This window comes from Hydra vulgaris, chromosome 09 (genome assembly GCF_038396675.1).
Source record: "Hydra vulgaris chromosome 09, alternate assembly HydraT2T_AEP".
NCBI classification, from domain to species: domain Eukaryota; kingdom Metazoa; phylum Cnidaria; class Hydrozoa; order Anthoathecata; family Hydridae; genus Hydra; species Hydra vulgaris.
In genome coordinates this window covers 39261258-39285476 of record NC_088928.1, presented here as the reverse complement: position 1 = coordinate 39285476, position 24219 = coordinate 39261258, and the positions used below count along the sequence as shown (strand labels likewise).

The 24219-nt window shown below is 28.6% G+C and overlaps 2 protein-coding genes across 2 annotated transcripts in view; one reads left to right on the top strand and one right to left on the bottom strand.

The window, feature by feature from the left end:
- LOC100207511 (dipeptidyl peptidase 3) overlaps nt 1-23568 on the bottom strand; it is an 80700-nt gene extending 57132 nt beyond the window's left edge. The window contains exon 1 of the mRNA XM_065805659.1: nt 23252-23568. Coding sequence (XP_065661731.1) covers nt 23252-23539 — 288 coding nt within the window. The 5' untranslated portion in view covers nt 23540-23568. The remainder of the gene's footprint in view (nt 1-23251) is intronic.
- On the top strand, nt 14652-18097 carry LOC124811526 (uncharacterized). The gene is made up of 5 exons (XM_065805660.1): nt 14652-15866; nt 15984-16355; nt 16535-16930; nt 17011-17352; nt 17447-18097. Exons 2-5 carry the CDS (start codon nt 16128-16130, stop codon nt 17546-17548), a joined length of 1068 nt encoding a protein of 355 aa, XP_065661732.1. The 5' UTR covers nt 14652-15866; nt 15984-16127; the 3' UTR covers nt 17549-18097.
- Nucleotides 23569-24219: the final 651 nt, after the last annotated feature.

Sequence of the window (24219 nt, the reverse complement as noted above, 5' to 3'; positions counted from 1 at the left end):
TAAAAAAAAAAATTCTTTCTCATGAAAAAATTGTTTCAACTTTTTTTTTGATAAATTGAATATCGAAGTAGATAAATTGAATATCGAAGTATTTTAAGACAAATATACTTATTAGAGCCTATTAAAACATTTTTATTATTAAAACATTTTTTTACAATTAAATATTGACACTATAGCGTGTTGGTTAGTGCGATGCGTCATAATCTGCAGATTTAGAGTTCGAACCTTGAAGAACACATATATTTTGTTATTTCTTTTTGAATTACCCAAACCATTATTTATTACCATTTTTTTATTTACTTATTTTATTTTATCATTTTATATTGTATGACATTTTTAGTCATGATAGCCACTAATACACCAAGGGATTTATACATACTTGTTTACTCATAGACCATTGCTTTATCATTTGCTTAGGATGACTAGAGCGTGAGTTATTGTTCACCTTCTCCCTGTAGTCCTAAAGTTTTATTCCTCCTTACCCCATGATATCATCTACAATCTACTTCTGTATTCACATCTCCCAGGTCTACATAACTGGACGGCTCCGTTGGTCACTTTTTGCGTTCATTGTGTCGCATAAACAATAAATATACTTAAGAGAGCTTATTGGTTTTGTTGATTTAGACAATAAAGAAATATTTTCACTTTGTTATGTTAGAGAATACGCTACTCTAATTCTTCTGTTTCTTGTAAAGAGCATTGTTACTACTTATTAATACTTATTGTTAACTATTTATCATTTAGTTGCAACTTTTGCAACTACTGGAATTGCATCATTTCAGCTGAGGTCTAATTTTTAGAAAGCTGTGTAGTACCTTAAAATGTTGAATTAATTTCTTATCAGGGTTATTTTTAGAGGAAAAAAAATTTGCTAATAATATTTTTAATAAGCATTTTTCATTCATAGGGCAATCAATTTTTTGTTTGTAATTGTTTGATCTTACTCATTTGGTCTATAGATTATAGTCTCTTATGGTCTATTGGCATGTTTTTGCGCAAACATAAAATTTAAAGTTTTATGATGATAAGGTTCTAATTTATTAATTAGAACAATTCTATTTACTTCATTTTATTTTTAAACGGGTTTTATGTTATTGTTATAAAGCTGTATAAAACAGCAATAAAACAGTGTCACGAAGTTGTTTTACATTAACACAAGCTCTTAACACATGTCAAAACATGTTTTATTGTTGTTTTATAGCTTTTTACTAAAACAGTTCGATACTCTTTAAAGATAACATATGTTTTATCGTCATGAATGTATGGGTGACAGGAATAGTGTCAAAAAATGAACTATGGAATAGTGTCGAATATTTTAAAAAGGCCTAATGCTGCAAATTAATTTAATTAATAGTGTCAGAAAAAAAAAAAGGAATAGCGCCGCTAATGAATTTAGTGAACAGTGTCAAAAATAAAAAAAAGGAATGGTGTCGCAAATAGTAAATGAAATAGTGTTGCAAATAGTAAAAACGGAATAGTGTCGCATATGGTAAAACTGGAAGTGTATTACAAATAGTAAAATCGGAATAGTGTTGCAAATAGTTAATATATGAATATATGTGAGTATATATTTTTTTGTTTTTGACATTATTCATTAAACTTCTTTACAACATTATTTCTTTTTTTATTATTGACACTATTCATTAAATTCATTTGTGACATTATTCCTTACTCTGTTATTCAACAATCAATAATGCGACAATTTATGACACTATTCCTTTTTCACATTTTCGACAATCAAATTTGTGGCAATCAAAATTTTGCAATACTATTCCACCACACCGAACGTACTATATAGTTTTCTATAACTAATTTAAGTGGTTTAAATATAGTAGTATAAATATAGCATTTTTAAATATAGCATTTTTACTTTTATTTTTTTACCTTTACTTTTTTACTTTTACTTTTTTAAGCATCATGTTAAGTAAAAACAATTACTAAAAGTTGTAATAGTATTAAATACGTTACCAGCTCATTACATTATAACTGAAAAATAAACTCTAAATTATAACTTAAGCTTTACATTATGACAGTAACTTACAGTTACATTTTAAATTCCACTAAACGAGGAAATTATAAGATAATATTTAAATATGAGAGATATTATGATAAAAAATAACAATTATGAACTAATGTAGAAAAGATACAATTTTATACTAAAACAACCCCCTCCACTGTACCACAAAGCGGCGCCAAGAATGAGGGGGATTCGAGCCCTGCATAATATGTAAAAATACAACAAAACTAATAATCTGTTTATTATTCAACATTATATAACAAGCAATATTTTTATTTAAAAAGATCTCAGTTGGTTTACCCATAATAATTTCAATAAATTTGTGACTACAAAAACAACTTTTTTTATAAAACAGATCAACTATACTGCTTAACATTGCTTTTTCTTAACTCTGTTCCTATAGAAGATTTGTGTGTTTGTCGCTTGTTGATTTGATGCTTCTCAGAAATATCTCTAGCATAGATAAAGCCTCTTACCCTTGAGAACAAAACAAGCATACTCTGAAGAAGAAAGATATTTCGGTATCAATTAGTACTGTAACATATATTGTTTAAGCTACTTCTAACAACTTAGTCCTTATATGTTTCATTAATCAAAGTTTTGCTGTTAACAGATGTTACAAAAGATTTGCTTTGTTTACAAAAAATTGTTTCTCATTGAATTAGATTTTTTGAGTAAATATGTGAGCTTTAATTAAGCCGCCTCTGTTCTTTATGTCAATATATATTTGAGTATCATCTGAATTAATTTTGCATGCTGATAATATTTTTATTTTGAGTATTACTGAATTAATTTTGTGTGCTGATAATATTTTCATGCATTGTTTTTAATACAGCTCAGATTTAAAAAATTTGAACTAAAGAGTTTTTGCACAACATGCCAATATTGAATTATAATTAAAAATATTGGATGATGAAATTTCATTATTAGATTAAGTATGTTTACTTCTTGAAAAATCTTCAAGTATGTGATTGGCAACTTCAGTAAACAAAGTATTGGTCAATAAAACATCTTCAAATTTTGGTGGCAATTAATAAACAAGACAAGACGAGATTAAACTTCTTCTGCACCACCATTGTACTTTGAAACAAACACCGGAAATTTTTCAAAAAGGGAAATAGAATCTTTAAAACTCTGCTTCAAAAAATTAACTCTAACTTCTTTAGCAATATAAAAATCATTTGACAACTTATTATAAAATTCTTCAACAATTTTCTTAAGATGACAAAATTATTTGGTGTTTTTTTCTTTGCTAATTGAGTTGATTTGTTAGTTTTTCAAAGTTTTATGTCTTTTAAGGACATATCATTTTGTAAACTTTACAACACAAGTTGCACAAAAAATTGGAAACTAATCAACTTTCAAATAATAATGCATTTAGATCTTGTTTAAGTTCCTTGGTATTGTCAAAAATTTCATCAGTAATAGCCATACACTGATATCAAGCTATGTTTCTATATAAAGTTTACTACTCATTTTTACAACTTGTGCAGAGTAAACAGGCCAAATATCAAAATTAAAACGGCAAAAATATCAAAGTTAAAACGGCAAAGCAATAGTTACAGCCCGTACTTTCAGACTATGTATTTCTTATGACTATGGTTAAACTATAGTTAGGTTTTTGTTTAAAATTAGGACAAGTAATTTTTTTTTGAAGGTGGGGGGGGGGGGGGTTATTTTGTTTTAAACCTTTCTTTTTTCTTTTTTTTTTTTTTCTTTTTTTTAGCTAATAATTTATTAAGTATTTAGTGTATTAACAGTGCTTTTTATACATGAATGTTACCCTTGTTTAGGGTTGCCAGACGTTCCGTTTTTATGGAGGAGAATATAGCGCCAAACTTGTAAAAATACATTTTTTTGCTATTTTCTCCTTCGTAAAAGCCTAACGTCTAGCAACCCTACCCTTGTTAAAGATTTTGCAGTGCACTGTCAAAGCCACATATGGAGTTTTTATGCTATAGGTACCTAGGGTTGATTAACAAGACTGAGGTTCTACATAAAGAGTTTATACACTCTAGGTACCTTGGGTTGATTAACAAGGCTGAGGTTCGTTGCTGAGTTCATTGCTTAACTTAGCTCATTGCTTATTGCTAAGGGTGTCATGCACTATCTATTAAGTTCATTATTAATTTAAAACATGAATAAAGTACTTTTAAATATTAAACAAAAAATTATTACCATAAAATTATTTCAATCTACCCTTTACAAATATTTGTGGACTTCAAAGTAACTTTTCATCCATAGAATCTTCATCACAAATTATCTTTTTGTTTTTTATTATTCTTTTTCTTTCCAAGCATTATTTTCAATGTTAGTTCTTATCATATTAAAAAAGCCCTTTTTCTTTTTTTTTTTTTGTCAATTTAGTGTTCATCACAATTAATGACTTGGCTCTAGTAGTCTAGCCAAAATAAGTCTAAAAATGGGCAAAATTTGGATATAAATGAATTTGGTATCATTCAAAGCGTAATTTTATCTACTTTAATATATCCAAAATCCACCAAAATTCATTTTGGGCAAAAAAAGTTATAAATATTATTGCTGACTTCACTTTGTAGATTTTTTCTTTAAAATAAACTAAACCCATACGACTTGCTGTTAATAAGTTGCGATAATTCAGCGAAAAATGACGCGATTCATATAATATTTTATAAAAGTATAGTTTAAATTTACAAATTATAAAAATGTAAAAATACCAGCATAGCATGCTCAAAAATAATATGTTTTGTGTACTTGGTAAACTTTAGAGCCATATGCTGATGTTGTTAAATATTATTTTTAAATTTCGTGTTTTAATTTTAGATAAACTATTAAATATATCTTAAAATAAAATATACAATGTTGAACACATTAAAAGAAACTTGTTTGCTTTGCAAAGATAGTGACCTGGTTAATCAAACGATTAATGTTAGAAGGAAAGGTATTAATACTTTAAGTTGCAGGCGTGATTTTACAAATCCGAAAAGAAAACTTTTAAAATGTCAAATAGAAAGCCCTAACATTAAAAATTGCGTTTAGTAAGATATTTTCGTATTTACTCAATCTTGCGTTTGTGTCACTGATCCATACAATTAAATATATTTGGATATAAAGGAGTTACTTAGTTCAATTATGTTCTTTTAGCTGTTTTTTATAAATTCATTGTGCGGTCCTTAACATCCCACATTCTTAAAAAAAGCAAAACACTAGCTTAACATTTGTATTTTTTTGTAATCAAATTTATTTATAACTTAGACCAACATATTTAACTAGAAGTAATGCTGCTTTATTTGTGGCAACCTAGCATTACCCGATTCTAAATATCGTGATCGTAAAACCGTAATACAGGTGTGTACAATAAAATTCAAACAAAGTATGCTTAAGGTTTGTGAAGACAGAAAAGATATATGGACAGTTGAAGTAAAATCTCGTTTGAATTGCTGCTGTGATCTGGTTAGAAGTGATGCTATATACCACTTTGAATGTTATAAGCTATTTTCAATCAGCAAGGTTTCCACCAACAGGTTTTAATTCCAATATATTTGAATTGATTTATCTTCTCATGTTATAGCAATATATCAAAAATGTTGTTTAATGCAATTAATAAGTACAAATTGCAAATGATAAAGTGATTTGTAGTTTTTCCATAATAAAGTAACATATTGACCAATTCTGTCCGAGTTTTGAATTTTTATATTCGTTATGTGTATTTTTATGTTTCATATGCTAATCTAGAAAGTCCTAATATATTTACAGGTCAAATTTGATTGAAGCAGAAAAGCCTGGTTGCAAAGAAAATTCAACAATGACGGAACGCTTTGAAAGGCTTCGTGGTTGGTTTGAGAATCAAATGGCTCCTGTGACAACTTAAAGAGAAAATTAGAAAAAAAATACAAAGACGACATAATTATTAGCCAAACTGAAGGAAAATCTAATTTCGTATGCTTTAAAGATGCGGCTACATTTATAATTAAGAACAAAGATGCAAACCAAGGTGAAGGTATTATTAGAATCGCGGCTAAGTTGATAAAGACAGAAATTTTAAATCTAAAGTTCAGCACAGAGAATTACCCATCTAATTACGATATTGAGCATCATGAAAAAAGTTTAAGCCCATTACTTCGCCTCTTCATGAAAAAAATCACATCTGACGAACTAAAACAATCTTCCATTGGTCAAACTGTAACAAAAGCTATTCAATCACGTTTTACGCGCCTTTGCTTTTTGATTTAGGAATAGAACTAGATCACACGTTTGCATTAATATGGTTGACAAATGAGCTATTTAAACTAGGCTTTTGCATAAGTCCATCAGAAATAACATGCTTTAAACACTCTGTTATGGCTAACAACGATAACATTGTTGAAGGAGTGGTGAATGGATTATTTACTCAGTGGGTGGCAGACAATGTTGATCATAATATCTGCACATTAGATGGTAAAGACACTTTTCATGGATGGGAATCATCGCTGCTGGAATGATGAACTCTAAAATTTTGGATAACCTTCTTCGAATTAAAAGAATAAGATATGGTTTAAAGGCAGCAGAAATAAATTCTAAAATAAATATTCCGATTTTGTGGTATAACGTTTCTGACACAGCAGCATTGACAAAGATATTGTTCAAGCCCATTGTTGAGCTTCAGTCACAACAGACTTTTTCACTGTCTCTTGGTATTGGTTTTTCTTGCAAAGTTCGTTCACTTCAACGGCTGGTGAGTCCCAGACACAATGGAGTGGATTTATGCAACTTCATCATAATGGTAAATGTCATCCCGGAAAAAGTAAGATATTCATAGCGCCTATCATTAACTTAAACCAATCTGATGAAAACTGTATTTAAAAGTCTAAGCAATTGGATATATTTATTCCATTGGGAGGATTCCACATCTTAATGAGCTTCCTAGGAAGTATTGGTATGGTCATGGAGGGATCAGAGCTGAATAGATTTCTCGAACTTATTTATGCAAGCAACTCTGTCACGCATGTAATGACTGGTAAAGCAGTAGCTAGAGCACTAAGAGCTCACTTCTTAGTTGAGTCTGCCTTAATAAGTCTACTTTTTAAACAAAGCCCCAAAGATGAAGCTGATAGTTCTCTCGAAAATATGTATCAGGATCTGGTCCAAGAAAACATGGATTTGGAAAAGATAAACAATAGCAGAGTAGTTATAAGATTCTTAAATCTTATTGAAAATTTAAAAATACAACTTACCCGTTCATCCAGAAAAGCAATACTACGGTTGCAATATCTTGAACACATTAGCATTATCAAAATGTTCATCAGAGCAGAGAGAACTGGGAATTGGCACGAACATCTGGAAGCCATCAGGCTTATGCTTAATTCATTTGCCGCAACAGGACATATAAACTATGCCAAAAGTGCTCGGTTATATCTACAATCCATGCACTCACTTAATTCAGAACATCCTTGGCTCTATGAGCAGTACTGTAAATCAGGTTATCATTGTATTTGACGCACAGATCGATACTGGGCTGGTCTTTGGCCTGATTTAGTAATTGAACAGTGCATGATGAGATCAATAAAAGACAATGGAGGCTTAACCAGAAGAAGGGGTATGTCAGAGACTACAAGAAATCTTTGGGTCAGTACTTTGCACGAATGCGAAGCAATCCATGATTCCATTTCAACATATAAGCATCGTCAATGAAAATAAGCTTCTTTTGAGACCCAGGTTGACATACTTTTGAATAACTTTTTTTTCGACAATATTAGGGACTTTACCTTAAATACTAAAGATTTGAACCCAAATATCTTTACAACTTGACGTGATGGTGAAAAATGGTTTGCATATTTGAAATCAGCATATTTAATTTGTTTTAAAAAACCACCTAGTTAACAAGATATGCACAATAAAATTTTATTTGTTGATCAGTGTTATTCAAAAGTTGTTAAAAATATACTTATTATGAAAGAAAATATTTCAAAAATGCTTGTTTTTTTAAATAGTTAAACTAATAAACAAATTTTTTTTTTATTTCAGTCTCAGTTTCAACTATTTATCTAATAAATTTTTAAGTAAAGGTGTTTTAATATACAATAAGTATTAGCCTAAATAAGAAATATTAAATAAAAAAACTGCTGGCATCAGCATTTAAGAACATGATCTCTGAAGCATTTTTGAATTACATTTTTTAAAAATTTTTACACATTTGGCTATATCTGCGCGAAATTTCATAAAGACTAAGCAACTTTATAATAAGTTATTACAACTTATTGACAGTTGACACGACGGGGTTTTTTTGTATTTTTAATAAACTTGAATAAAAGTGAGGTGAGCTAAATTAATCGTAACTTTTTTTGCCCAAAATGGATTTTGGTGGATTTTGGATATGTTAAAGTTGATAAAATTACGCTTCAAAAGATACCAAATTCATCTTTATCCAAATTTTGTCCAGGTCGGATCCTAATTTGACAAGACTATAGTCCCACTTAGCCTCCTAGCATCAAAGCTTGAAATTTTTGTTATTCTAAATTTCCTATTCAGATTATTTTTGTAACTTATTTTCCAGACAATCCTAATCAAATACATTCACTTCTTGATTTGTGTCTTGCTTCTGACCTTAATTTGCACTCACTATCTCCTTTGTTTTCTTTTGGGTGGTTCAAACAGTTCAATTATCTCGCTAAACTTTAATCTCATAATTCTTTTTCATAATTGAAATTCTTTATGTGATTTTCTTTTTAATGGTCCAGGGGCTAAAGTCTTTTTACTCTCTGCTGAATATTGCACATGTTGTGTAATCTAAATTCAGTCAAGCATGGAAACTCTTATTCCTTTTTAACAATTTCAAGGAAAATCTCAATCTACCCCATGGTTTTCTCCTACTTTTGAAGCTATGTTCAAATATTCATAATATTCATTCTTTTGCTGCTATGTTCAAATATTCATAATCATTTCTTTTATACTTTTAACAAGAACTAAGGAGAACAAATGTCTTTTTATTATTGCAAGAAATTGATGCAAAATAAAAATACTCAAGTCCATTATTCTCAGATTTCTAAATCTCGTATTATATGTTAATTTTTTTTTAAACATCTTCACTTCCAACTAGGCTGCAAGCAACCAATATCAGAGTTGAAAGTTACTGGAAGAGAAAAGATGAAGTTTATAAAGAAAGATAAATACTAACAGCTGACTTGAAATATTGCAAATTATATGAATCAGGAAAACAAGATGAAGGAAGAGAATATCAAAGAACTTATGTTTAAGGAAAAAAACTAAATGAATTAAAATTTTTAGAGCACTTATAAACAGTCATAGTCAAAAAATGAGACTTAATTGAATGACGAGTAACACAAGAATGAATTTTAGTTGATGGCACAAGAGACACTATTTTAAACTAACAAATGCTGTTTATCTTTGGTTAGAAAAGTAACAAAGATTTTAGCATAGTAATTATTCAAAAAATGAATTTTGTCGAGGTAAATGTCATTTTGAAATTACTTTTAAAAAAAGATTAAAAAGTTTTTTAAAAAGGTAATTAAAAATACTGTTAGTAAACTAAATTTGCTTGTGACACATTTTAGTGTAAGCGTTTTAATATTAATTAAGTTAATAAATCATTTGTGCTTATAAATGTTAAAAATTATTTGCAATTTTTACAATTTTCTTTTTAAATTTACAAATCAAAAATTTTAATAACAAAAAAAAAAAGTTTAATTTAGTAAAACAAAATTTACAAATACAAAAATCAATTTTTTTTTAAGTTACACATACTAAAGTTACAACTAAAAGAAATATGTCGCTAATATTTATTTGCACGGTCAACCAATCTCATCCGGCTGTAGTTGCTTATTGCTTATTGCTAACTTTTTATTCGACCGAACTTATATTTGATTAAAAAAAATTCACTCAAATAGCATTGACGCACTATTTGTCTAAAACAACAAAATCTTTTTTAACAACGAAAATTTTTAAATTTCTAACATTCTATTTGAAAAAAGTTCTATTCCATTGAAAAAGGTTTCGATTTGAAGACCTTATTATTTTTGAATGAAATTGACGTTCTATTAATAATTTAGATTCAAATCAATAAAATAAAAGCGACAACAAAATGCCTTCAAATAATGGAAAATACTATTTTAAAAAGAAATATAAAAAAATTCAGTCAAAAACTATTGTAACGTTATTTGAGAAACACAAAGAAACAAGTGTGCAAAACTATAGACAACAATGTACATCAATAGTAAGTGAAAGTCTTCATCAGTCTACATCCGTAGTAAGCAAAAGTCCTCATCAGTCTATATCAGCAGTAAATGAAAGTCCTTATCAGTCTACATCAGTAGTGAGCCACAGTCCTCCTCAGTCTACATCAGCAGTAAGTGAAAGTCCTAATCATACTACACCAGTAGTATACCAAAGTCCTCATCAGTCTACATCAGCAGTAAGCGAAAACAATGTATACGCAGTTCCTTGAACTTCAGTTCTTGGAAAAAGAAAAAAAAAAGAAAGTCAAGCCAGCACAAATACCAATCAAAAATATAGAAGACCTACGATTTAAAACAACACAAAAATTATGAGGTGTTATTTCCCAACTTTTTTTATTCGTCATCAAAACAAGGTTGGTTTTGTAAAATTTGCATATCGTTTGCCTCTGGAAAAAAAAGTAATCCTGCTAACAATCACTTAAATACGCATTGGCATACTATAGCTTTAAAAAATAAACAAGCTTTTGATGAAATGACTAAGCAAGATTCGAATATCTGTAAAATGCTGCGTGAAAATACCCTTGCAAAAGAAACATTAAAAACAAGTAACTCTCGGTTCGTTATTAAAACCTTCTTTCGAGTCACGCATTTGTTAATCATGAAAAACTGGACACACACTCATATTTTTCAGACATTATTGAACTTATTGCTGCGTGTGGTTGTAAGGAAGTTAAGGCGCACATTTTGTCTAGCCCAGCAAATGCAACATACATGTCTCCGGAATATATTACTAAGTATATAAATATTATCTTTGATTTTGTCAAAAATCCTTTACTCCAGTCACTTAGAAATGGTGGGTGTTTTTCTTTTTTTCAGATGAAACTTCTGATATTACTTCGATTGAACAGTTAACTATACATGCCACTTTCGAACACAACGGCATCGTAAAAGAACATTTTATAGGAATAGTTCCATTAAGTAAACTCACCGGTTCTAGTCTATCAGCTTCAAGTATTTTTGATGTTGTTCAAAAATTTTTTAGAGCTAATAATATCTCATTTAAAAATGCTCGCTTTGCTTGTATGGACACAACAAGCATCAATTCGGGTATAAAAGGAGGTTTAAAAGCCTACATCGAGGATGCTGTGCCACTGTGTGTTTGGGTTGGGTGTACAAGTCATAAACTTGCGTTATGTTTTAAACATATTTTAAAAGATTTTCCTACTATTATGGAGGTAGATATTTTTTTACTTAACCTATAGAAGTTTTTTAAGTACGTACACTAGCCATGCATTTGCTGCAGGAATGCTTCGAAATCTATGGAGAGCTAGAAACGATAGTTCCAGTGTGTCCAAGTGTAACTCGTTGGACTGCACACGATCTAGCTTGTTTAGTTGTGTTCAAAGGTTATAAACCGATTTTACAAGCTTTGTCAACATGCTATACCGAACAAAAAGAAGCCGAAGCACTCGGGCTAATTATACAAGCGAGTTCACAATCTAACATTGCAACAATATTAATGCTCTTAAATGAGTTTGAAGCGATTCGCCCACTTGTGCTAGTACTGCAAAGTTCGCAAGTAGAAATTAGTCTCAGCGACATTCCAACTTATGTCAATCAAGTTAATCATTGTTTAGATGATTTAATTTCGGGTACTCAACGAAAGTATTTCACTGAAATAAATTTTATTGAAATAAATTCAGTGACTGATGAAATAACTTTTTCGTTACCAGCCACAAGCCGATTAAAAAAAAATAAAAACTTTGACCTAAGTGAGTTTGAGTTGAACATTTTTAGATCTTTTGTCAACAGTTTTAAAAGTGAACTAAAAAACACTTTCGCGCAAATGGAATTTTGGCAATCGCTTTCAATTATTGACCCAAGACAATTGCCTAAAACACTCAGCCAACTGTCTAGTTATGGTAAAGAAAGCTTAGAGCAACTCATAACTCACTATGGCAGATCAAAAAGCAGTAACAAATTTGGAGCATTACACATTCAAGTTCTAGATATCTCAGAAACCGAGACAAAAAACGAATTTGAAAGTTTCAAAATTATGTTATTTACTAAACGCCGAGAATGGGAAAACAGTTTCGATATACGTATATCGAAAGAAAAAGACCAAGAAGTACTCAATAATTTAATTAAGTCAAGAAACAATTTTACGCCTCAAGAGTTATGGAAAGTGATTAATAATGACCCTGTTTTGATAAGTGCTAATGCTAATTGTATGTTTTTAACTAAGTTACTCATTATATTTCCTTTGAGTGTAGCTTGCGGAAAGATTTTTTTCAAAATTAAAAATAGTTAAAAACCGTCTTCGAAATCAGCTAAGCCAAAGCACATTAGAAAGTTTGATGATGATTGCAACAGAAGGTCCGAAGGAGTGTTTTGACGACGATTTGTTAGAGTACTTTGTCAACGAGTTAAAATGTAAAAATCAAGATATGAGAATTACGTTGTAAATTGAAAATTTACAACGTAAATCTCATTTGATTTTTTTTTGTTGAGCTTACAGACAATTGGTGAATATTTAATGTTTGTAGTTTTTTCACAGAATATTCACGGTAGTTCCTTGTATTCCGGCCGTGTTTTAACAATTTTTCTTTGTAGCAGTTTACTGAATTTTTATTTGTATGCAAAATACAAGCTTTTTGTTCACACAGCAAGTGCTAAGCTTTAGAGCTAATGGTTTTAATAATCATTATCTTGTGCATTAGATATTATTGTGCGACAAAACTTTCTGCATGATCACCTAGTTTTCTTATCGCTTTAAACCCAATCATTACCTAAATAAACAGGCTCGTATGTCGAGAAACTCTCGTTTAAAACGCGCATTGCGAGCCAAGTTTATCTGAAAGCTATCAACCTTATGATATAAATAATTATTTTTTCTTATCGCCGATGATGTTTTAGGCAAAGTTTAAAAGCATGAAGACGTTTAAAATTTACACTAACAAATTATTTATTGATAAAAGTTATATTATAAAATTAGTTTGCAAAAATATGAATATCTGTGTAAATATAAAAAAGGTCAAAAAAGGTTTTAAGTATTTTAAATAAATTGTTAAAACTTTCCTTAAAATGTATGTTGTTTTCAAAGACAACCGTTATTTTAAAAATAGTTTTCGCTATTAAAAAGCAACTTAAATGTTAAAACTAGAGAAACGTTAAAATTGTTAAAAATTGTTCTGTTGTAAAAAATTTTTATTCTATACTTAAATAATCGTTTAAACTTTTTTGAAAAGTGTAATATATTTTTTTATCATATTAAATGTTACTTAAATAATATTTCTTTTAATTATTATTATTTAAAAGCGAGTTACCCAATTAAAGCAGTTAAAGTAAAGGAGATCAAAATATCGCATCATTATTTATTTATTTGCAAATAAAAGATCATTGTTGTTTTCTTTCTAGCAAAGAAAAGACATGATTGCTAAGAAAGAAACAAGTTGATAACTAATCTGTTTTAAAATTTTGCATTTATAAAATATAAATTTTTTGTATTTTCATTATATTTTATATATATTTTATCAGTACTGGGCAGGGATGCGAAGTCTGGAGTCGGAGTCCCTATTTTAGTCCATGGAGTCCCTATTTTAGCCCGGAGTCTGGAATCTTAGGAGTCCATAAAAATTTTAGGACTCCGGGACTCTTTTTCTTTTTTTTTAGTTAATAATATGCCTTAAAAAGACCTTGTCAAAAAGCACTGAAAAAGAGCATTTGACCGGGAGGCTAACCATCTGTTTTGCCGATTTTATTTATTTGGCCAGATTGAGTATCGGTTTGAATGTTGCGCCTTTTTAAGAAGCGTTACGCAGCTCACATTTTACGTGCGAAATGGCCATTTGCCTACCCGTTCAGTAGTTTTACGTTAAACCAAAACTTTTATCGTTTAGAATATTTAAATTATCTTTTGATATTGTTTATGTGACGTTTATTCAGAAAATATAAAATAAACGCATTTTGCTGCAACTGTGATCTAATAGGTTTTTTGTTAAAGAAACAGTTTGTTTAATAACTTTTTTTTGTTAAAACTAGTTAAAGAAAATAAAGTGTTTCAAGTTTAAATTTTTCATCATATTTCATTATAAGTTTTATATTTCTTAAATATAAAACTACTAATGAAACCCTTAATGTTTGTTTTATATTTTTTTTTATCCCATTAAGAAAGTACTTATGATGAACTGTTTATTAAAGTATTTCCTCGTCATCAATTGTCTAGACCCAGGGGCGATTTCACGGGTTGTATGGAAAGGGGGTTGTTGCCCCCTCCTCTAAAAAGAGAGGGAGTTAACATTTGACTTACAGTTCAATATTTTTTATAAGACATTCGTCGCTTTTGAAGGACTCACCTTCCTCGTTTTACACAAAAAATCCCTCCCTGGCTAGACCTGTAGGTAATATGTTTGAGAATTTATTTGCTCAAATTTTTTCAATATGTACCAAATTTAAAAATAAATGATATTTTAGTTAAGAAGTTTATTTTTTTGCTTAAGTGATTCCGTTATTATTAAATTTTTAGATTTATCATAGAAAGAACGTCGATTAGAAATGATGAACTAGTTTATGAGCAGTAAAGGAATATTTTACCAAAGTAAAGTTCTTTAAAAATAATTGTCGATTGAATTTGTGCTTTGTTTAAGTACTATTTAAAACTGTTAAGTAGTGTGAAACTATAATTATAAATAGATAAAACTTGTAACTACTTTTATTAAGAAAAAAATTGTTTCTTTTAATTTAAACCCGAAATGTTGTGAGATAATATAACTATGTACATTGGTTTTCGGTCTACTCTCCTAAAAAAATGAATTTTTTTATTTTAATAACGCTTACTGAAAAATTGCAATGAAAGCGGTATGGTTTAGATACCAAAAGCTATCAAATTTAACTCACAAATTAATTATACGCAAAAAAAAAAAAATTCAAATGTCTGTAAGTTTGCGCTATTGAGCCAAACTAACGATCTAGATTAATGGTAAAAAACCTACCATCTAAATCAGAAAGAAGCCAAAAAAAAGGCTTATAAAAATACCTCAACAAATAAATAAAAATTATTTTGCGCAACAATTCCTTTGACGGAAAAACTACTAACGTCATCAATTTGTAACTAGTCATGTTAACAACTTTCCTAACGATGTTTTCGAGAGTTGTTATACAGATAATTAATTTGGTGAAGCATATATAAAAGAGAGCAAATACTTTGCATGTTCACAATAACTTGCAATAACAACATTTTTATTTATAATAATATTTGATGTTTACTCGTGAGCAACAATCTTGACTAGTAATGGCCGCTAACTATGCATCAGATACAATCTACAGACATTTTCATCGTACAAATAAAATGTTGAATGGATGTAAAGTAGTATGGTTCAAATGTCTTGTACCCGAAAAAAGTAAAAGTATTATTACATGTGCCAATTACATGTGCCGCAAAAGCTCGCATTAGCAACCTTATACGACATTTATCTAGAAAACATGCGGAGCTCGTCATTACATTAGAAAAAGAAAAATTTGAAAAACAATTAGAAGAAAAGAATAAGAAGCAAAAACATACAGCCATCAAAGGCAGCACTTCACAGCAATCCTTATTAAAGTGTTTTGTACCGCAGCAAATTAATTTGCATATGGCAAAAGATGAGTTTTTAAAAGCCTTAAACCAGCTGGTTTTAACTGAAGGTCTTTTATTCCAGGTTCAAATTATTTTTTCGTTAATATTTATTAAGTAATTTCAAAAAAAATCTAAAAAATTATATGTTTTTTTGACATATTTTAATAAAAATGTATTATTCTAAAAACAACTTCTATAGGCATTTGATCGGGAACCTATTCAAAAGCTTTGTGGAAAAGTTGCATCTCAGTTTGGATTTAAAATGAATAGAGATAATATGAGAATTCAAATTAGTGATCTTGCCAAAAAGCATCGCAAACAAATCAAAAACAAATGATCCGAAATGCTGATTTATTTAAAAGTCGATTCTACATCTAGGCATATGCGCCACTACCTCGGTATAAATGTGCAATACTCAAACAATGATGAAATTGTTGTCATCAATCTTGGCACTATCGATACGAAAGGAAAACAAACGGCGGAATACACTAAAAAAATTATTGAGAAGTGTTTAGATAAGTTTGGAATCAATAAAATTAATATTTTAGGCCTCAGTGTTGACAACGCAGCAGTAAGTAACACATATTTTAAAATTCACCTATATTTTTTTAAAATGAAGAACATTGTATATTAAATTGATATAAAAATTAATATTTTAAATAAAAACATTTAAAAAATAAACTTTTTTGATAAAACCGTATATTCACTAAATTTTCAGTTAACTATTGAAATAATAATTAATATATTTAGGTGAATATAAAGTTGGTGCGCGACTTCAGGATCAGCGCCATTGAGGAAATCGAAGATGACAAAAGCGATCTTTCAGTTGAAACTGATGAGTTTGACGAAGATGGTCAAAATAAAGCAGACAATGCGGCAGCAGTCTTGGCAAGTGGAGTTGCCAGTAGAATGAATGTTATACATCTTCAAAGATGTGCTGTCCACACTTTACAGCTAGCCGTGAATGATGCATTGAAGATGCCCACAATAAAAAAATTCCTCAGCCATGCAAGAGAAGTTGTCAAAACTGAGAGAAATTCTAAGTGGATTGACTTCTTCAGAGACCAAGCTCCACATCTTGTTCCAATACTAGATCAGGCTACCCGTTGGTCTAGCCAGTTCAATATGATCGAGAGGCTAATTCAGGTAAGTTATAGTTAATAACTTCTAAGTTTTCTAGTTGAAAACGTAATACATATATTTAATGAATTCTTCTGTTCTTCTAGATTCGACCAGTAATTCAAAACCTGAATATGCAAAAAGAAGCTCCTAAAGAATTTAATGTGCAACCATATTTTTGGGGGATGTGGGAAGAACTGAGAGATGTATTGCATATGGCACGCAATCTAACTATCCGTCTTCAGCGTGAAAATATTACCGCAGGCGAATTCCTTTTTGATTGGAATTCAATAAAGTGTGAACTAGACGGGAAAGACAGTGACTTAGCTAGAGATTTCCAAATAGGAATGAATAATAGAGAAAGCGCACTACGCGAAAATTTGTTGTTTCTTGCAGCAGTTTACGTGGATATTAGGCATGGCTGTATGCTAACAACGACTGAAGATAAGGTTGTTTTTTTTTATCAAAAAGCATTTATATATATAGTTTTGAATATTTAACTTTAAAAAATACATATTCAAAAACTTAATAATATTTCTATAGATAGCTGCAGCTGATGGACTTTGGAAAATTAATTACAAACTGATTCAACTGGCTAATAAAAATAAGAATGATGAACTCGACAAAATTAAAAAAAGGCAGTAGCGCGCAACTCTTTTTCAGTTCATGTTGCCGAATCTAGTTCAGAAAACGAAGAGGATGCTTCACCAGTCGCAAAGCGACGACCAAATTTATTTATGCTATGTGAACAGGAGATTGAAAAGAATTGTTCAAAAGAACAAATGCAGGTTCAACTAGACGTAATTGAAACGGAGTTTCGACAAGCTCTAAAAACAATTCCGGAAATTCGATCAATGTTTAAAGATACCTCCTCCAACTTAGACGACTTTATAAAACTTAACCCATTTAAAGCAATTAAACAGTTCCCTGAGGTTTTACGGAATGCTTGCCGAGTCGCTTTGTCGCTACCCATATCCCAAGTCAGTGTTGAGCGACTGTTTTCAGTTTTAAAGCACATGACACCAGATCATCGTAGTTGATTTACATCTGAGTTAATTGACGATATGCTTTTTTTACGAACAAACGAGTTTTTTATTTGAATAATTTTTGACAATGTAGATATTGTAATATTTTGTTCTTGTAACTTTATAATTTAGAGTGTAATTAATGTAAATAAACATTTAAATCTTTTTATAATTCTATGATCATATGTTTTCAAATAAACTGAGAAATTGAGAATTCTGTGCATGCAGCAATACAAAATAAATAAAAGTTATCTTTGGAATTGTATTATTCTTATTAGGCAGTGGTTGCGCTCGGCTGCATAAACCCACGGTCCCTTATTTTTCCTAAAAAGTAAGGGAACCGTGGTTGAAACCCAGCTTTGGGCAAGTTTTGCGACATCGGTTAGGAAGGAGGAGTGAATTCCTGTTAATTGCTTTTCTGCGGTGCTCTGCAATAAGACCGAATAGACTACTTAGGGAACCAAAAATACATATATTTATGTGTATATATATATATATATATATATATATATATATATATATATATATATATATATATTATACATATATATATATATATATATATATATATATATATATATATATATATATATATATATATATATATATATATATATATATATATATATATAGTATATATATATATATATATATATATACTATATATATATATATATATATATATATATATATATATATATATATATATATATATATATATATATATATATATATATATATATATATATATATATATATATATATATATATATATATATATATATATATATATATATATATATATATATATATATATATATATATATATATATATATATATATATATATATATATATATATATATATATATATATATATATATATATATATATATATATATATATATATATATATATATATATATATATATATATATATATATATATATATATATATATATATATATATATATATATATATATATATATATATATATATATATATATATATATATATATATATATATATATATATATATATATATATATATATATATATATATATATATATATATATATATATATATATATATATATATATATATATATATATATATATATATATATATATATATATATATATATATATATATATATATATATATATTATTCATAATAAAAATATTACTGGTACCCTATCACTTTTCTGGCATTTATACATAAAAACTCCAGGTAGTAAAAATCCTTATTTAATTTAAGAAAGGAAAAAAAAAATTCGGAGTCCGGAGTCAGAGTCCAAGGAGTCCATGATTTTTGAGCCTGGAGTCCAGAGTCCCAAAAAATTGATGGAACTTTGCATCCCTGGTACTGGGTATTGGCGCAACAAGATTTGCCTGGAAAATTTTGTTATGCGCGACATTTTTTTTTTTTTTTTTTTTACTAACCAGCCGACAGCAACCTAAATTCCCAATATTATGAAAACGCTGTATAAATTTTATTCCTGGCTAACACCTTGTTACAGGAAATGAAAAAGATTGCTGTCCATCGAGGACAACTTTTATACTATGATTGATGAGGAAAGATTCAATAATCTTAAAGATGTTACCTGATACACTGTAAGAATAGAGCTGATACACTTTATGAAGAGAGCATTTTTCTGGAGAATTATTTTGGCAATAGATATGGAAGTAATGATTACGATAAGAAATTGCAGCAGCAGAATGAGAGAAAAACCATGGAGAAGAGTGAGGCTTGACTTTGAATTATTGAGAGGGAATAAAAGATTTTATACCAGTCTGAATCCAAGAAGTTATATTTGCCTGCAGGAAGAGGAAAGATTACTACCTATAGGTGAGTTTAAAAATATATATTCCTGGCTAAAACCCTGTGTATATATCTATACTCATTAACAAAAAGTCAAAAAGTGTTGAACCATATTGTTTGAGCCTGTTATAAAAAAATTTTAAATTCTCTCAGCAATAAGAAGAGTTGCATTTTGTCAGTGAAGAGCTTCAGTTTCATGACTGAGTTTAGAGAAGCAACAATGTCAAACAAAATGTCCCATTAATTATCACTGCATTTCAATTGTGGAGAAATGTTCTTGGAGGAAAGTATTCTAGAGAGACCGTTAAACCATCAATACAATAGACTGATCTATCTTGTTCTGCAGTTGAACATAAGTGAAACCTTGGAATCTTGCAAGTGAACTTTCACTTTTGGAATGTGGTTGCTTTTATCAATGGTGACACCTAGAAAAGTGACTTTAGTGTCAGATTCATGTTCTTTGCTACTAATAGTATCCTTATTACCTGTTTCTTTGACTGTATTGTGTTGGATTTGTTGGAAAGACATCTTATATAGATATTATTAAACTGCAAAGTTGATTCTATAAGGACAACAAATTTGATGCTCAGTCGGAACCAGTTTTTCAAATTTAACTATCATGGAAGCTCCACTTATAACTGAGCAGACAATGATGTTGTTGATATTTAATCCTAACTCTGTCACTTTTTTCGGTGACACTGTTTTGACAAATCAAATTGATCAATAATAACGACAATAAAAAAAATTTTGGATTATCAGTTGTAAGTCACATATATTATAACTAAAAAACTTGTAAAGCTTTTTTAATTTACTTAATTGTAAATTTATTTTAAAAGTGATTGCTAATATCAATTTTTATTATGTTATTAACTACACAATTTATAAAGTTAAAAAAGCTTTACAAGTTTTTTAGTTATAATATATGTGACTTACAACTGATAATCCAAAAAAAATTTTATTGTCTCTCTTTTATTGTAACTCTTTAATTTCTAAAGATAATAATTCTTTTGCAACATACATTATACAAATAAACATACAAACAAACTAGAGTAAAAATTTTGTGAATTATCAACAGAATTCTAAAATTGGGAACTTTTAAATGAGTGCAAAAATGCAAATAATGCATAAAACTTTATTATTTACTTTTTTCTTAACAGTATGAAAGATTATTTCCAAGGCTTGAAAAACAATCAATTTTAAAAACTTTAGTAAGCTGTAATTAACATAATATAAATATTATTGAAAAATCAATATTAGCTGAAATTTACTGACATCATTTACAGTAAAAGCCTAACCTTAGTCATAATGTTACTCAAGCAATTTGTTGTAAGTAGGGATTGCAATCCCGGGCTTGATTTACGATCCCAGGATTTTGGGATTGAAGAAGTTAAAATCCCGGGATTATATATAATGTGAGGTATTTGCTAAAAAACAGAAGTTAATACTGCATATATGAATATACTTTTCGATGTTATCAATTTTTTATTTAATTTCATTATACCTTAATAACTTAAATTAATTTTCTATGGCGCCTTAAATTGTTTCAATTGTGTAATAGGCAGCAGGTGTATATAAAGATCTTAAAATGATGCAGAAATATATATATACGGTACCTTCCATATTATGTTTTAAGATTACAGACTTAACAGAATAATCTTCATCAAATAATTGGATATGTAAATAACATTTGAACATTTAAAGTGTATTTGACTAAAGTCACTAAACAATCAAAATTTCAAAATAAATTTGTAAACATAAATTTTCCTAAATTTGGCTACCAATGTAGCAGCTGTAGCAGCAAGCTACTTTGTAAAAAATAACAAAATAAGTTGTTTATTAATATTGAGTAACAAAAATAAAAATAAATCTTTATTTTATATTTATAAATAAATGGTAACTAAATAATAAATGTAAAACAAAAAAACAATTCATATTAAATGCATATTTCATTTACAAACATCTTTTTTTGTCTGAAAATATGCCCGGAGAAATAGTAGAGCATCTAAGGTTTGGTCATTTAGCTTACTCCTTATTTTACTTCCCAAATACCCAGCTGCAGAAAATGCCCGCTCAGGTTTAATGCTCATTGGTGGAATAGATAACAAATATTGGTATTAATTACAAATTATGCCCCCGGTTTCCACCATTTTCAAACAGATGCATTTCTTTCTTTATTATTGACATTAAATTTGAAGTTTGTGTTTCTGGTTCGATGGCTTTCATGCTTTGTGCAATGTTCTTGTAACTTTTCTCTTAAAGACAGGGAGGCTCGAACTTGTGATTCTTCATTTCTAATGACAGCCATTATATTTTCATTAACATCAATACTTGATTTTTCTAAATTATCATTTTTAAAAGCAGCTAGTCTCTCAATAAGTTTTTTTTATCTAATTCCTAATAAGAGTTTGAAGAGGAATTCCAAAAATTTTGTAGACATTTCTTTCATCATTCACAGCATCATATTTTGGATTTTGAAGGTATTTAAAACACCAAAAATTTCTTCACATCGTCTTTTTTCCATTCTTTTTTTTATAGCTTGGAACATTTTATTAGCAAAGGGAAATGGTTTTTGAACAATCTGCTGGAATAAAAATATGAGTACTGCATCTGCAGTGCATAGATTAGCATATCGTCTGCATAACGCATCTACTGCTAATTTGACAGGTGCAAGTACTTCTATTATTTCCAAAAGAACCACAAAATCACTTCCGTTTAAGGAAACTGGGTGGTTTAAGTCAATTAAAGCTTTCTGTATACATGTTTTTAAAGCAAGGAAATGCTCTAGCATCAATAGAAGAGAGTTCCATCTTGTTTTGAAATCCAAAATTAGCAAAAGCTTGCTGCCTTTCTCTTCTTTGACATATTTTTGCAAGACTGCATCATTTTTTGTCGGGGATTGTTTAAAAAGAACAATTACCTTACAGACTTTTTTCACTAGCTCATTGATTTTTTGTTCATTAGTGAGTAAATCCACACTTGCTATCCCATCATTTGTTGGGGGAAGAAAGCTTAATCCCATTTCCTTATCGATATTTTCTTAATAATTTAATTAGTTCAATCCTGCTATAATCCCGAAAATCCCGGGATTTTGTGTTTAGAATCCCGGGATTTTCGGGACCCAAAAACGTCCGGGATCCCAGGATTGCAATCCCTAGTTGTAAGCCTTTTTTTTTTTAATTTAATAAATTATTTGAAAAAAATTTCAAATTTTAACAATACAAAACAAAATATAAATCAAATTATACAATTTAAAATCTTGCATGAAAAACATTTTTTTGTGTTTACGTGATTGCACCTAAGTGCAATCTTTTTATTTACTTTTCGCAATTTAGTGATATTTGATTTTCATTTATGTTTAGTAAGATCCTTAAGAACTTTGGATATATTTTTTTTTAAACTTTAAATTTAGATAAATTTTTGATTCTATTCAACTCCCACTAAAAAAAATTATTTGAAAAATTAATAATAAGTATGCATAAGATGTGCAAAAATATTTCTACCTGAAAATCATCTTCTGTAATTGACCTACATGCTTGAAATGCACTATTTTTTAATGACTCTATACTCTGCTCTGAAAATAACCTTTGTAACATCAAAAAAATTCCAGGTGACTCTGGAGAAGTTTGTAAAAGAACGATTAGACCACCTTCATTGCATGCCTTTGCCATATAATGAGCATACCTTTTTTCTTTGTCTGTTAAACTTCGAAATGCATCACTACAATCCAAAAGAGCAACAGGGGCTGAATTTGGAATTACAAAATTTTTGTTTTCAATTAGAGCAGCCATTTTATATATGTATAAATTTCCTTTAAAAAAATGTAAGAATAAATAAGAAATAATAATATATATATATATTTTAATAGTATATTATATATATATATATATATATATATATATATATATATATATATATATATATATATATACACTTATACATATTCATATACATACGTAAGTGTATATATGTGAATAAAGGAAATATTTTTATATTATCATGTGTTATATTGTATACCTTATGTATATATATATATATATATATATATATATATATATATATATAAATATATATATATATATGTGTGTGTGTGTGTGTGTATCTATATATATATATATTTGTGTGTGTGTGTGCGTGTGTGTGTGTGTGTATATATATATATATATATATATATATATATATATATATATATATATATATATATATATATATATATATATATATATATATAATATATATATATATATATATATATATACACACACACTCACAAACTTTAAAAGAGCAATGTTTTACTTTAGTCAAATAACAACTTTTAATAAGCACACTTGACAAATTTTTATGAACATGACCTGAAAATTAGGCTTTTAAGAATTATGGCATTTGCTTGAACCCAATGTGCCATATTAGAGCTTTGAATATAAATAATAGTCTAAAGAAACCTTTGTTTTATAAGTCTTTACCTTGTATG